This window comes from Acanthochromis polyacanthus, chromosome 18, assembly GCF_021347895.1.
Source record: "Acanthochromis polyacanthus isolate Apoly-LR-REF ecotype Palm Island chromosome 18, KAUST_Apoly_ChrSc, whole genome shotgun sequence".
NCBI lineage: Eukaryota > Metazoa > Chordata > Actinopteri > Pomacentridae > Acanthochromis > Acanthochromis polyacanthus.
Genome location: NC_067130.1, coordinates 9,327,760 through 9,343,305, shown reverse-complemented (window position 1 = coordinate 9,343,305; position 15,546 = coordinate 9,327,760). Strand labels below are relative to the sequence as shown.

The following is a 15,546-nucleotide window of genomic DNA, read 5'->3' as shown; positions in this document are numbered from 1 at the left end:
GGGAAGCCTGTGCGGTGGGTTTAAACCTGCCAGGAAGGGGGATGGGGACGCGTAAAATGAACGTTTCTGCGGCCGCTTGCGTGATGCACCGGGGCGCACCGACATCCACCACTGCAGCCTGGATGGGGGAGAGAGGGGGGAAAAAAGCTACTTACTTCCCCACGAAGTTCTCCAGCACCGAGCTCTTCCCCGCACTCTGGCCGCCCACCACGGCGATCTGCGGCAGGTCCAGGTTTGCGTTTTGTCCGATGGCGGAGAATGCATCCTGCATGCGGTTCACCAGAGGAATCAAATCCTCCATTCCCCGGTTCCCCATCTTTGCGCTGCAAGAGGAAGAAGAGCTGTCCTCCTTGTCAGAGCAGAGAAGGGTTTATTTACTTCTTTTTATATATTTAAGTATGTATTTTCCTCTTCGTCCCTCCTCGCCACCCTCGGGCGTTTTTTTTTTTTGTTTTGGTTTTTTGTTTTTTGCGCACAGACCGGCTCACTCCTCCGCTCGCTCCCTCATTGACGGCGCCTCCTCGGTGTGTCAGATCACCTCAGCTGTAGGACTCTCTCCGCCACACTCCTCTCCAAACACCGCAGGGGGGAGGAGGAGGAGGAGGAGGAGGAGGAGGAGGAGGATCTCTCGTATTTTCTCGGGAGATCCCTGCAGTTCTCCTCACGCACCGCTGGGGGGTGACACTGGGGCGCTTCATCTGTGCAGGCTGTCAAATAGCTGTTGTTTTTTTCCCAAACATGAGCCTCTGAATTGCAATTAGAGAAGTGCGTATGGGAAAGTTATCATCCAGTTCTTAACTTAAATGTGTATAGAGCTGTCTGTGGTGCAGCACCATGCGAGATGTTGGACCCTGACTCCATAACCTACACATGTATAAATATGTATATACATATTTACAAATTGTACAACACTAAAAAAACCAAAACTTTCTTTTAAATCTCACAAAAATAGAATCATTATCCATAATTAAAACACATTTTTTAGTCCTAATGCTAAATGAGATAGTGTGTAATTCAATGTGCCTAGTTATATTTGCATGTGTAAAAACTATTAAATGATAGATAGATAGATAGATAGATAGATAGATAGATAGATTAAAGACTTATACACTGATGAAAACATATTTGTGTTGTAAAATCTCTCATTTAACAAAGGAAATCTATTTAAAATACTGATTTTTATGCTACTTGTCACTAATTGTGTATAATTCTACAAATATTTACTATGAATGTGCAATTCACTTGAGTATATATTCTTAAACTTGTGTTGTTAATATCCTTGTGTTCTTCAGTTTTTCTTATCTAGATTTTATATATATAGTGTATATATTATGTCTTTAATTTATATATGTTTTCTCTTGTTTTTTTGTCACTTTTGCTGCTGTGATGTTGCAAATTTCCCCTTGTTGGACTAATTAAGGATATTCTATTCTAATCTGTTCTATTGTACTCACTTGATGCAGATGACGTCCTCATTGGGTCTGTTTGTTCCATAGGTTCCTTCCCATTAAAAAAAACAAATCTGCACCTTTACCAAAGAGCTTGCGCAAAGGAAACCTTTGGATTTGTTGGGCTTCCCTTTACAATAATAATAATAACTAGAAAAGCACTCAGAGAGCACAGTACTCCGCCAAGGCTGCTCAGTCGTATCATTTCCAACGGCGGAAATCTTTTTTAAAAATCTGTGGATCCAGACTATAAGCCACATCACTGCCAAAATCGAACAAGGTAGTCCTTGTGTCATTTCTGATGTTCCCTGAAAATTTCATCCATATCCATTAGGCCAGTTTTGAATAATGTTGCTAAAAGACAGGCAGACAGACAGACAGACAGACAAACCAACACTGACCGTCACATAACTCCGCCAAAGCCCTAATTCATTATCGAGTAAGAAAAGAAAATAATAATAATAATGTGTTTTCATCTTTGTTTTTTAAAGTGCCTGGTGCAATATGACAAAACTCAGCTGAACTGAATTCAAGATTAAACCAGTTGTTTCCATCCTGTTTGGCCTCTAACATTTTAGAAAAAGTCATGTGTAAACAGGGTCTATGAGTTCGAAACAACTTCATCAAATTTTCACTCTAAACCTCTCACAGGTTCTCATCTTAATAAATGTTCAAGTGATCCAATATCTCACCAGAAATTAAGATTAGAGATTAAGTCCATAAACTGAAAAGTTTAATCTGAAATATCAATGCTTTGTTTTGCCAATATTCATCTGATGACTCCTCAGATGTCTCTGTTGTCCTTTTATATAAAACTGCATATAAAATAGCTGAAATTAGCCTCCCCTGCAGCAGCTACAACAGTAACTGATGCCTCTTATTTACTATTAATGATCTAATCAGGTCACATATGGTAACATAAGAGACAAAACCTTATGTTTTTATTTTACTATAATACTTTCAATACATTTTGTGCTGATACTCAGGTACTTCATCTTAAGGAGCATTTTTATATTCATTTTTTGGTTTTTAGTTTTTTGGGGGTTTTGCATTGCTGTATTGGTAGTTTTATTAGTACTTTAGCAAAGAATCTCAATACTTCTTCCACCACTACTGTTTGATAATAGTTGGCAGGTTTTGCAGTTGCAAAATGTAGAGCCATAAAGCTGTAAACGTTCGTTAAATGTTTGAGAAAGAAACACTCATTTCCAATCAAAATGAATGAACCAACATTAGCTGAAAGTGCTGCCTATTAAGCAGGAAGCCAGTCTTCAGACGGCCGTTAGGGGGCAGCGTCCACCGGTTTCAGCAGGTTTGGGTTTCTGCTTTATGCGAGTTGCACCGCGGCCGTGACAACGAGTATTTAACTCCGAGCGAGGATTTCAGTCAAACAAACTGCACACGTCGCCGCTTTCCGCTTTGAGAAGTCCGTGGCAAAAACTGCTGGAGGTTTAAGGTAAAATGGAGAAAGTTCCTGAGGAGGCGCGTCCGGTTTATGTGTGGGCTAGCTAATTGATGCTAGGCTAAGCTAACTCGCTGGGTTCAATAACAGCGCGGCGGCTAATGAAACATTAGCTTCGTTGATTTCATGGCAGGTGTAGCTGTACTTTATTTACAAATTCAGAATTAATGCTTCTTGTGTTTTTGGAACAACACTCTTCTCTTTTGCCAGAAAAAAACAGTGGCTAACACACTGTAGTCGTCCTAATATTGGCTAGGTAAGGGAAATAAAGTCAACCTAGCAAACCACAAAAGTAAATTATTGTTAGCTCAGTTGCTAACATTAGCCAATTGTAATCATGAAATACGAGAGCGACCTGTTGTCTCAAGAGGTGCTATCTGTTAGTCGGTATGTCTTTTCGGCATTGAGTTATTCTGACAGCATGGCACGATGTCACACAAGCTATGTTCTTCCTCCGGTTTGGGGTTGTCATCTTTGCAGCGGCGTCAGACGTTGGCACCTCACACCTGCGGGTCTGACAAGTCGGTGCAACGAAGCGGAGGAAAACAGACCGTGATGTTCAATCCACACATCCATCAGCAGCAACAACAGCAACAGTTTCACCAGCACCTGCGGCAGCTACAGCAACTTTTCCAGCAGCAGCCCCCGCCTCCTCCTCCGCCACAGCCGCCTCCGGGACACCATGTCCCCCATCACCACCAGACGCCGCGGTAAGCCTGCTAACGCTAGACCGGGGATTACGCAGGGCCCTCCAGATCACAGATGTGCTAACCGGTGGTGCCCGAGCCAGAGGCCCTGTCACCACACCACCTACAAAAACTACGTTTATGGTTTCAGACATTAGATTTAGTATGAAACTGTACGACATATGTATTATAAGTTAAACTTCTGCCATGCTCTGTTATCTGCCCTGCCCTGTGGTAGTGTTTACAAACTGCCTGTTATTATAAAACGCTGTTGAAAGATTTCTGGCTTCAGACCAAAAACATAATCGCATCACCTTTGTTCAGACCTCCTGGCACTGACAACTATTGCAAACAAAGTCAGAGCCTAATTCAGTCGCCTGTAGTTAAAGCTAAAGAAGCGTGGGTTTGTGTCAAGTTAGCTGTTAGAATTTATTCCTCCATTTTTAATCCTCATTCAACCTCAGAAGGCATGTCCTCATTGTCTTCATTGTCCTTTTTACTGAGGATGAACAACAGTTGCAGCCAATTTGGTTTTATCATAATGACTTTCAATGCTGTGTCTCTGTTTTTATTAGGTGCTCCTCCCTAAGTGTTTGTTCATTTGGTCATATTTGCCTAGGATTACGATTACTAGGTGACTGAGAATCTGTACAGACATTTGGTCGTATTGACTTTAACCATTTAGGAAACCAAATTGTTGTTATTTGGAACCACTTTATTTTATTATTCTCATTTAGTTCAGCACTTTAGAAATATTCTGCATTGGACTTAATTTGAGAGATGTTTTCATCATCATTATAATTGTCATTTTTTTGTCATGTTCATTGAGTGCCATTAATAACTTGTTTGCTTTGTACTGATTTGGAAGGAAGATGGCTTCTGATAAAGGCTATGTAGTCTATGTTAGAGCTGACAACTTCAGAATACAAGCGTGAGGAAACAAGAGAACATGTGAATATTACTCATATTGTGAAATAATTTTAGTAGCAGCTTCCACTTGCATTTGGTGCAAACGTCTATGTGCATGTGTCCGTCTCAAGTAAAAGTTTCATTTTGTTTTCCATTCAGTATTTTTAAGATAAGGATGCTAGCTCATTGCAAAACATTATGGATGTGCGTGAAATGAATGCCTTGTAAAATAATGCCATATGTCTATTTTCTTTTCTGTGTTTGTTACCCAGAGCCCTTCCCGTTCCTCCTCAGACAGCCCCTCCTCCTAGGATGGTCAATCTCTGCCAGGCTACCCAGACAACCATCATCGCCCCCAATCCTATGCTGCAGGGCGCCATACTCATGCAACAGATGCAGGGTACACTTTAGATTATATAAACACGGTCTCATAGATATTGTTGTTGGGTTCTTTTTTTTTTTTTTTTTTTTTTAAGCATTCATCTCCTTTTATGCCTCGCTATCATGCAGGTAACATGCGGGGCTTTGGAATGGGCGGGCAGCAGTTCAGACAGTTCTTCGCTGCAGGAGCCAGATCGTCCCTGCTTGGGCCCGTTCCCATGGGCATGGCCATCAAGTCTCCGATGATGGGTTTCCCAGCTGCACGGCCCTTTCACCCACACCCTCGCTACTACAACAACAACACCATCACCACCACAGCTCCGTCTGCCTCTTCCACCTTTAACACCGTAATTAAAACAGCATCATTATGATAACTAGAAGCTGTGTAGAGGTTTTCTCTCCAGCTGATATGATTCACAGTGAATGAGCAACTGGCAAATGCAGTCAGAAGCACTCGGAGTGTTTTTGTCGATTCGGGTAAATTTTCATAATGGTTTGATTTAAATATCTCTTTAATGCAGGGATGGGTCACCCAAAAGGACCAGAATAGTTTATTATGTTTTAAATCTTTGGTGGGCAACAGTGGAAGAATTACTTCATTTATTTGATTGCTTTAAGGAAATATGCCTAAATTATTCAGTTTTAACTTCTCAGATATAAATATTTAAATTTTTTAACATAAATACAAGTAAATTTGTGGATTTGGGGTTTTGGCTAATTGAGAGGACCGTTTTTCATAATAATCACAGTTGATTGAGGAAATGGTAAACAAATGAATCAGACTTTCATTAGAGCAGGATACATTAAGTGTTTATTTTAATGTCCTCAGTTGAATTGAATGAATAAAGTAAATCAGAACCAATGGAGCTGTCAGATGGTTTTAGCTGATCTGATTAAATAAAAGGAGCTCAGCACAAATTATCTAACCTACAGATGCAATAGTAAATTCTTTGTCATCTTCTTGTATAAAACAGAGTTATTTTGATTTTAGATGTAGAATTAAAATCCACTGTATCTTGTGCTTTATAAGAAGCTGTAATTTATGTGAATGTGTATTTAATGTACGTTATTTGTTATCTGTCTCTGTGTGCAGGACGCTGCAGCTCGCCAGCCAGACAGGAAGAGAGACAGTGAGCAGATGGCAGCAGGCAGCACAGACGACCAGCCAGCAGCATGCAGCAGCACCAGTGATGAAGCTACTGACAAGACTCAGACAGGTAGAGCTGCGATTCAGCCACGACTGAAACATGTTTATTGTTTGGGAGGGGAACTTGACAGGAAATGGCATGAGCTAAACGCTGTTACTTAATTTGTACACTTAAGTACTGAAGAATACACACCTGGATAAGATTAGTGATAAATACTCTTTTGTGTGTTTCTACCTTTGGTGTTGCGTTTTCTGCCCACAGATGGTGCTGTGGGAGGAGTGGAAGAGCTCACTAAGAACTCTGAGGAACAACTTGGAGAACCTGTAGTGAAGAGGCAAAGGACAGAGGGGTGGGGGAACCATACTTTATTGCTAGTAGTTGAACTTTATGTCTCAGAAAATCTGTAATCTGTGGAAGTAACAAATACCTAATCAGAAAGTAAAAACAGTGGATGCTGTGGATGTTTTCCACCAATAGAGACATTTAAGGTTATAGAATTAAAGAAAGCACTGTGGAAACCTTGCTAGACAGAAATGCTTATTGCTTAGTTACAAATCCTTGATCTTTGTGCCTTTTTTTTTTTCTTTCAGGTCAGAGGGACCCAAAGAACAGTGTTCTGTTGAGACTATCACTATTCCAGATACAGATGGGGAAGTTCTTTCCTCAGAGTGTAACAACACAGAGGACCCTCAGCCTGAAGGTAAAAAAACACAAACCTAATAAAAATAGATCTTTCATGTCCCAAAAATCCTAAAAGTTCATCCACATGGTGACAATTAGCTAATCGCAGTTCATATGAACACCTACTGCATGTTTCTGTCCCCTGACCTTTTCCTAGACTGCACTGCTCTGGAGGACGGAGGCTCCACAGGGGGATCAGATGTTGTTGAGGCCATAGAGGAGATGAGAGCTGTTGAGGTGAGAGGATTTTTGTGTAACTAACTACTGCAAACAACACTAATTCATATTAGGTTGCATGTCAGTGAGCAGTGTTTGCTAAATTTATATTTATGTCTGACATCCTCTCTGTAGATGCATAGCTGTTTGTCGGCCCCATCACCCTCTGGCAGACAGACTGAAGATCACCAGCAGGTTAATTTACCAGCAGAAGAGGCTTCACAGGACAAAGATGCCTCTTTGGCATCACCAGACAACCAGGATGAAGAAGAGGAGGGTGTATCAGACGGCTCAAACAAGTTCTACTGCTACCTATGCAGCATTACCTGCCACAACCAGCAAGTAGGTTGAACAGGTCATCGTTTTTGTAGATAGTGCATGCAAGAAGTTCCAAATTAAATCCATAACTCTCTACTTCTGCCTTTAATGTTCTCTCCTCTGTTTTTTTGTAGAACTTCAGGAGTCATATGAATAGCATTTCCCACCAGCAAAGGATGATGGAGATCCAACACATGAGCAACGCCTGCTTGGTCACCCTGCTGCCACGAGTGCAGGAGTCTCTACAGGGAGCAAACAAAGATGGGTCAGTTTGAAATGCATCAATGTTGTCCATATTGGTTCACTGCAAAATAAGTAATCAAATAAAGTTATGTTTTTTTTTCTTGACTTATGATTTATGATATTAGAACTTTGGTGTACTACAGCTAATGAAACATTTTGAGTTGTGTACTTTCAGCCATGGTTCTACTTAATCCATAGAAGTGCTGGACTTTATGTTGTGAAAAATTAGCCCACAGTTAGTAAAAATATTACAGCAGCAGGAAACGCAGAGAAACCACTCAGGGTTCAGAGGGTTAGAAACACGGAGGGAGTGTTTTAAAAAGAGATCATGGTCTTTATGACTAATGTTGGTCTGTGCTCTCTGCAGGGAGAAAAAATCTGATTCGAAGCGCTGGTGTGCCACCTGTCACACTCACTTCACCTGTAGCATCACGGACCACCATCGCACAGAGGAGCACAAAGTAAATGCTGCTCACTTTTTACTACAGAATAAGCACATTTGCACAGTGCACATGAGTTCAAGGGATATTGCAAAATGTTTTGGAAAAACTGCTTTTTTTGTTGCTCTATTGAGAATCCGCTGTCACTCTGCCTCTCCACAGCTTGCCAGTAGAATAGACATGTCGTCCTGCTCAATCTGCAAGAAGCGCTTCAAGAACTCTCAGATGTTTTTAGAGCACTTGCAGTCGCAGGAGCACAGACAGAAGGTAGAAAACATATCTGTGTTTTATCTTCTTGACTTATGCATCAGCAAGTGTTCTTTAAAGGTGAAAATGAAATGCAGCTTCATCATTGTATTTGTTTCTGTTTAACAGCTCCAGGAAACGGGCTGTGAGGCCTTGGCCAAGCTGACTGCCCTGGATACTGATGGCTTTTCATTAGAAGAGGAGGAAGGAAATGAGATGGAGGAAGCAGAGGAAAGACAGAGTATTGAAGGAGACCAAGGAGACAGACAGGTGATGTGCTTACAGTGTATTTGAAATTTCTTTCAAAGAGATAATTACAACATTTATATTTGATTGAAATTAAATTACAACCCCACATTCTGTGAAGTTAAATATCAAGTTTATAAAGTACCTCTTTTACTGCTGCAGGATGGCTGGTCCTCCCTGAAAGAAGTGACTCTAAACGACATGTGCAGTGATGAGCAGTATGATCCTGACACAGTCTATGGTCCGTGACCAACTCCTGATCTTTCACTGATTGCAGCTGGTTTTTGTGATGTAACACATGTGATGAAACTCTGATTTCTTTAATTACAGGGTCCAGTTTTTTGGTTCCAGTATCAGGTTTTATCTGCAGACTCTGCAACAAGTTTTTCAACTTTGAATCCTCTGCACCACACACCCACTGCAAATCACTGAAGCACTTTGAGAACCTAAAGGTGAGCTTTTAATGTCTTCACTGTCATTTAGTGGGCAGCTAATATGACTAAATACCTGTAGTCCAAATGAAAATAAACGGAAAATAGTACTTGTTGAAGGAATTCAACCTTGACTAGATTGATGTTGATGTTAAGCATAGAAGAGATATATCCATTTTATTAATTACATAATGCTCAATCCAAGTATACCTGTGCTCTTAAATGGCCAGTGTGTCCATTAATCTACTGGAAAAGAAATATGTTTTGAAGTGTATTCTGTAGCTTTACCGCAGTGTTTTTCTGCTTTTGTTTCTCAGAGCTACAGAGTGGTAGTAAGTCAAAAAGGTGAAGCTGTTGAGTCCTCCGGAGAATCTCTCCAAGCTGCAGCCAGCCTCAGGCCTTCAACAGACACCACCACAGACTGTTCAGATGAAAATCTGCTCTCGGATGATGCAGGTTTAGCGACAGACACAAGCTCCAAGCACCCCACCATCACGCTCACTCGACTGAAAGTGCAGAAAGAAAACCAGCAAGCGGAACCAGAACTGACCTCACAGGATTCCACCTCCGTCTCAGCAACCAGCACTAGCGACGCAGACCAAGACCTCAGCCTCCATCACGAGGACGAACAGAATGCATCCCAGGTGTCTTCGGCTCAGGAGAGTCCTGCTGAGCCGCCCGCTGGCAGCGCTGAGGAGGCAAACTCAGAGCCAGGAGCTCCCGAGCAGGGGGCTAATGAAGAGGAAGAGAAGGAAGCTCCTGCTGGCCCACGTAAAAATATTGGCACTGGGAAGGCAAAAGCCACACCTAAACGCAGGTCAGGGAGAGCCGCGAACAAACGCTGAGTCCAAGATTTGATGTAGAAGGGAAAGAAACCTGGTACAATCACAGCCACAGGACAGGATGTGAGTTTACGTGATGAGGTGCTTTCAAGGACCAGAGACCAAGAAGTCAACAGCCCAACCTCTCTCCATGCTGGAAAGTCAGAACTAAACGCACGCCTACAATTAGGAATACTCTGACTGGTGAATCACAGTGGAACAGGACTTCATGTGAACTGCTCTCCCAGCATGGGAAATTAATAGCTATGAAATGCAGGTTAGCATTGATTTTTGGTAAGGATCCGAGTTGGAAACGGGTGCGTCTTTGTGTCTGCCAACCTCCACCTTATGAAGTACGTGCATCCGGTCTAAACTAAGCCTTTTCTTTTCAGTATTTCCCAATCAGGAGAAATTGCAGTTATGTTGCCCAGGAGAAGCTCCGTGCATAATGAAAAATGCCGTGTCTTAGTTTCACACTACGTACTACATCTGCGCAGGTTGTGGGTAGCTTTTAATGCACACATACCAATAAATCATATTTGTGGTTTTAAACAATTATATTTGAACTTCCCAGAGCCAAACTATTACATTCTTGGGTAAACATTTTGAAGTGTAGCTTGCATCATATCAAAGTCAGTTTCACATGCGGTGATATTGGATCATTTTCTTCATATAATTAGCATTTCACAAAAAGCACCACTGCACTGAAATACAACCTCAGAGCTCATAGTGTTTTGTGTTCTCACTGCAAAAAACAGTATCATGTGGCACGTATGCTGTATCCTACAGTGTACTTTATGGTGTATACAAGTAGTATGTAGTGTGAAATTAGGGCATAGTATTTACAAATCACGCAAGCGGAATACAATTTTAATTTATAGCCAGAATTACAAATGTGGTTTGACATGAATTTTCTAAATACATGGATGTGGATAAATCAGCATTTTTATTTTTTCGGTTTAAATGTATAAATGCTCTGCTCCTAATAAAGCAGATTTTAAACGTTGCTGAGTTTCAGAAAGAATGCTAACTTGTAGATGTTCTGTGACTGGTTCACCCAAATGTTAATTTTCCACCCTGCTATCCTCGAGGATCAGGACGTTTGATGAGGGCTCATCGTCAGCTTTTGCTAGTTCTCCTGCTAGGTAGATGATTGTTAATGTAACCTTCAAGTGTAGAAGACTCTACTGATGGTAAAGTGGAGACATTTTCCACATCGCTAACCACGTAGCACACGCTTTTAGCGAGCTGAAATGTAGAATGTAACTAAATTAAATGTTTGGGCAGGTGACATCTTTTGGTTTTAAATTTTTTTTTGATAAAATGTTAAAATGGTACATTGGCCTGAGTGTTGAGAAACGCTGATTCTTGAGTCTGATCACGGTGTGGTTCAGGGCATTTTATCTTTTTGTTTTAATTAGTTGTTGACATTTTGGGTTCGAGTTGATGTTGTGGTGTTTGGGGCATAAGGTTGTCAGCTGCTGTTGCATTTTCATTTACAAACAGTTCTGCACACATTTTATTGCCCTAATATCTCCAATAGCAAAGGTGTGGGGAGTTTTTTCTACGCAATCTGCAGACAGTCATATGAAACAGTCTGATTGTGTATTCTTAAAATGTCAAAGGGGCTCTTAAAAGACCAGCAGCAGACAGCTTTATCTGCATCTCTGAATCAAAAAATAGAAGGCCTCTGCTATTACTACTTACGAGCTACTCCCTTGGTGTCTGCATATTGCGTATTTTGACACTTGGAAGGTTTAGGCTGCTTCAAGCTCAGAATCCATACATATAGAAGCATTTGCATAGAATGGATCATGCCGGCACCGCAGAGGTTTCATGCAAAGTCACATTTGGTGTCACATGCCTGTGGGAGGTTTTGTTTTTTTCACATTTCAATGGACTTAAAATGCTTTTACATTCATTCACAACACAATATTGTTAAGGGTGTTTATTTGACTCCAGTTTTCTTTGTTTTCCCTCTCATTGAAGGTTATTTAAGTTGCTATACACTGGACGGAGGGAAACACATTTGAGTTAATGGTCTGAAATTTCTTTCGAAGAAAATTCTCTAAGTGTAAAGAATCCTTGCAAACTTTCAACTCTTGATTTTAAGCACCAGTAACATACAGTAGATGTTCCCGGTTACAGAAAATAGATTTGATTGTGGCATCTCTGAGATCACAGGGATGTGAATTGGGATGTGTCACTTCCTCTTGCGCGACCAGTGTGCTGTTCTGGAAACGTTTCATGCTCCGTGTAAGAGAAGGATATTTTAAACTGGGTGACACATGTAGCAACTCTCATGGTGGCGACTGTCACATGGTTAGTATCGTTTTGAGTTCTGAAGGAACAAGACATGATCTGAAGTGTACTTTTAAGCTCTGAAACCGAATGGAGCAGGAGAGGAAAAAGGACATGTAAAGGATAATTTCAAACAAATCTGTATGTTTCTTATTGTATTTTTATTCAGCTACTGACAAATTGAGATGAACAAACAGGTGATGTTTTCTAACTGCTGGAAGTTTAATGTATTTTTGGATGTTTGTTTTCTGTTTGGGAGTCATCTTAATTTATATTAAAATGTCTGACAATTCCCACACTTTGTTGACTTCATTTTATATATATATATATATATATATATATCTCATAGTTTAAGATTTACAGACACCTTTTAAACTTATCTTAAACAGGAACACAACAAGTAGCTGAATCAAACATTACAATACACTGAGACATCAGGAATGATGCAGATTCACTTTTGGGACAGTACAGTAGTTAAAGCGAATAAAGCTTTTACAAAGCCAAAGCAAACATTAAATACATCTTGAATAAATCCAGAAATCTAATCAAGGGCATTCAAATATCTTGCTCCAGAAAAGGAAAAACCTATTATTTAGATCAAACATTTTTAAGAGCCGACTAATCCCAGTACAAATTCTGTAATTTGAGCTTTTTTTTTTTTCAAATAAGTATATCTGCATTTTTTATTGCCTTTTGAAAAAAATCTCTTTCTCTCTGTTTGATTTGATGTGATTTTGATCTCCTGCATTAACCTGAACAAGTTTCTGGACACAAGTGAGCATTTTTTTTGTTTACTTTGCACCACATTTGACTTTAATTTTCTCAGGTCTGCGATGGAACGCTAAGTAACAGTGATGTCCAGCTTGTAGGAGAAGCTGCTGTAATCTACTCAGGAGCGACACATCAGCACAATTCACCAAGGAAGAACTGCCGTGTAAATTGACGGATGAATCGGACAGACATGACTGCAGTTTAGAGGTCACTAGTCCAACACACAGAGGTCAGTCATAAATATTTCTATCCCTGCTTCTTATGGAAGTCAACCCGCTGACCTACTCGTTCTTGTCAGTCATTTGTGAGCCTTCGTCATCCTTGTTCGGGTCTTCGTTGCTGGGTGAGGAGGCGTCACCACCTGCAGGACAGTCTTCCTGGTCGTTGGAGCTCAGCAGCTGGGCCCTGAAGTCTAGACGAGCCTGCCGATTTGACTCCAGCAGTTCATGCAGTTTGCCATTAAGCGCGTCGTTGCGCTCTTCAAGGTCGTCGAGATAGGAGTTGATCTGATCTAGCATCGAGTTGACGGCAATGTACTCTGTGGATGAGCAGCAGAGAGAATAGTCGGTTCTGTCAGGCTACGTGAAGAGCTTCTATCCCAGAGTAAACACACTAAAAGATATATAATGGACAAAAACATAAAGGCAGAGTTTAATATTTTAGTACATTTTGTCTGTATTTGTTACAGACAAAATGAAACAGAAGTATGCACTATTTTGGAGATGATAACAGGCAGATGAAGAATGGAGTCAGACAAGAAATCACAAGTTACTAAAGAATTATACATCTATAATGCATAAAGTTGCATTGGTTGTTGATGTTGTAAAGCTTGTGAAATGTTGTCCTACTGTTCCTGAAGGGCTTGGTGAAGCAGCCATGTTGTTGGTTATGTCTATCCAGAGCTGTGATAATTGACAGTTGCAGTTCCAGACATCCAAGTGTCTGGCTGACTACGGCCCTAACACATTTCATATATTATTTATTTCTACAGTATTGAACGGATGAGTTTTTTGGGGGGATCTGATGAAGGTCCTCAGCAGCACTGATGCTACCTGTCCTATGATGTATGCATATAATTATTTTATTCAAACGGATAGTAGGGCTGCTCAGTGGCGTAGTGGTTAGCACTTTCGCCTTGCAGCAAGAAGATCCCTAGTTCGAATCCCGGGGTGGGCCTGTGATCTTTCTGCATGGAGTTTGCATGTTCTCCCTGAGCATGCGTGGGTTTTCTCCGGGTACTCCGGCTTCCTCCCACAGTCCAAAAATATGCTGAGGTTAATTGAGTACTCTAAATTGCCCGTAGGTGTGAATGTGAGTGTGAGTGTTCGTCTGTGTATGTAGCCCTGCGACGGACTGGCGACCTGTCCTGGGTGTCCCCTGCCTTCGCCCGAGTCAGCTGGGATAGGCTCCCGCGACCCTAATGAGGATAAAGCGGTGTATAGAGGATGGATGGATGGAAACGGATAGTAGACAGTAGAACTACATTGAAGAAATCTAGTTAAATGAACATTTCAACCAGATATCTCATGAGCCCACTACACTATTTCAACTCTAAGCACTGGAGTGGTGCACTGAATTTAGTTTTCAGGCTAACTTCCTCATTAACTGCAGTAATAATTAGCAGAGAACACATTACCTTCTTTTCCAAGTTCAGGTTTGTCTGTGTCATAGTAGCAGATTTACTGTGTACAGTTACACATGTCAAACTACAGTAAAATCTAACATAGACTGGATTAATGCTGTCAAAATGACCCATTTTGACTTCCAATGACTATCAGTAACTGACTGATTTGAATTGTAGATGAATAAAACAGACAAGTAGCACAAAAACATGGGAAAATACACAAAAGAGAACGCAAATGTGGATTAATGCTGCATCGTAAATTAATTACCAGCATATACCAGTAGCTTGATGTTGATTTTTTAAACAGATTTCTTATTCTTCTTATTTCTGCAGTTGAGTTTAGTTTGTTGATTTGAATGAGGGTCTTCAGTTGAAAGGTGGAAAGATAGTAGTGCTGATGTTATCTATTCTAAATGACATCTCTTTAGATTTTTTACTCGAGCAGACATACAGTAGACCAACATCACCAACAATCAGACATCATGACTTAATCTTTTACTGCAGTAATTATAAACATCTATCACAATGAATGGACAAACGCTCGTTACCTTCTTCACCAAATTCATCCTCATCGTCGATGATACCATCGTCAGCGCAGATGTTTGGATCTCCATTTGGTCCAGACATTATTTAAATATTCAAGCTTTTTAAGTTTGTGACAAAAAACAGTTACGTTGTATAGCGCTCCTGTTATACTGTCAAGCTAGCCAGCTAGCTAACTAGCATTAGTACAGGCTCTGTACGAGAAGCTGTTCAAATTAATCAAAATTAACAATATATCTGCTATCTAGGGTCTAGTTTAACGTTATTTTCAGAAACAATACTCGGGAGAAGCTCCAAGTCAGCTAGCTTGACATGTTAGCAAACGTCAAGTATTTATTTATTGCACCAATGAATTCTGGGAGAACGTATGCGGAGGTTTACGTCAAAGCAAGATGTCTCACTATGTGCAGATTATGACGTGGCTAGATGAGTAAAAATATGTTCAATTTTACACCACAGGGGATTTGCAAATCTGTATTATTTTAAATTACTAATGCCCGTTTTCGAGAATGGCCCAGATTCTTAATTTAATAACTTCTACAGTTTACTTGTAATCTGTATTTATGGTTTCGCTAAATACTAGTAGAGTGAGCTATCTTCCTTCAACAACCTCTTTGACTAGAAACTGACA

General features: G+C 40.6%; 3 protein-coding genes across 9 annotated transcripts in view; 1 reads left to right on the top strand and 2 right to left on the bottom strand.

The window, feature by feature from the left end:
- dnm1a (dynamin 1a) overlaps window positions 1-593 on the bottom strand; it is a 63,286-nt gene extending 62,693 nt beyond the window's left edge. For 6 of the 7 annotated variants that reach the window (XM_022197965.2, XM_022197972.2, XM_051938931.1 and 3 more), the window contains exon 1: window positions 156-593. In XM_022197965.2, the coding sequence (XP_022053657.1) occupies window positions 156-316 (161 nt within the window). In that variant the 5' untranslated portion in view covers window positions 317-593. The remainder of the gene's footprint in view (window positions 1-155) is intronic. The other variant, XM_022197970.2, reaches the window with a different exon arrangement.
- A 2,125-nt stretch (window positions 594-2,718) lies between these two features.
- Window positions 2,719-12,273, top strand: ciz1a (cdkn1a interacting zinc finger protein 1a). The gene is made up of 16 exons (XM_022197975.2): window positions 2,719-2,904; window positions 3,391-3,620; window positions 4,778-4,905; window positions 5,016-5,233; window positions 5,980-6,103; window positions 6,296-6,383; window positions 6,625-6,734; window positions 6,873-6,952; window positions 7,067-7,273; window positions 7,384-7,514; window positions 7,860-7,953; window positions 8,095-8,199; window positions 8,308-8,448; window positions 8,587-8,665; window positions 8,755-8,876; window positions 9,173-12,273. Exons 2-16 carry the CDS (start codon window positions 3,466-3,468, stop codon window positions 9,698-9,700), a joined length of 2,310 nt encoding a protein of 769 aa, XP_022053667.2. The 5' UTR covers window positions 2,719-2,904; window positions 3,391-3,465; the 3' UTR covers window positions 9,701-12,273.
- Window positions 12,120-15,282, bottom strand: bbln (bublin coiled coil protein). The gene is made up of 2 exons (XM_022197978.2): window positions 14,921-15,282; window positions 12,120-13,286 (listed from the first exon to the last, which is right to left on the bottom strand). Exons 1-2 carry the CDS (start codon window positions 14,997-14,999, stop codon window positions 13,030-13,032), a joined length of 336 nt encoding a protein of 111 aa, XP_022053670.1. The 5' UTR covers window positions 15,000-15,282; the 3' UTR covers window positions 12,120-13,029.
- Window positions 15,283-15,546: the final 264 nt, after the last annotated feature.

What these genes read in the sequence shown, in the direction of transcription:
- ciz1a (XM_022197975.2), top strand. Translation starts at nt 3,466, where the DNA reads ATGTTCAATCCACACATCCATCAGCAGCAACAACAGCAACAGTTTCAC. An exon ending in AGAGGACCCTCAGCCTGAAG is followed by an intron (nt 6,735 to 6,872) that starts GTAAAAAAACAC and finishes ACCTTTTCCTAG; the next exon opens with ACTGCACTGCTCTGGAGGAC. An exon ending in AGGAGATGAGAGCTGTTGAG is followed by an intron (nt 6,953 to 7,066) that starts GTGAGAGGATTT and finishes TCCTCTCTGTAG; the next exon opens with ATGCATAGCTGTTTGTCGGC.
- bbln (XM_022197978.2), bottom strand. Translation starts at nt 14,999, where the DNA reads ATGTCTGGACCAAATGGAGATCCAAACATCTGCGCTGACGATGGTATC. An exon ending in GGATGAATTTGGTGAAGAAG is followed by an intron (nt 13,287 to 14,920) that starts GTAACGAGCGTT and finishes GCTCATCCACAG; the next exon opens with AGTACATTGCCGTCAACTCG.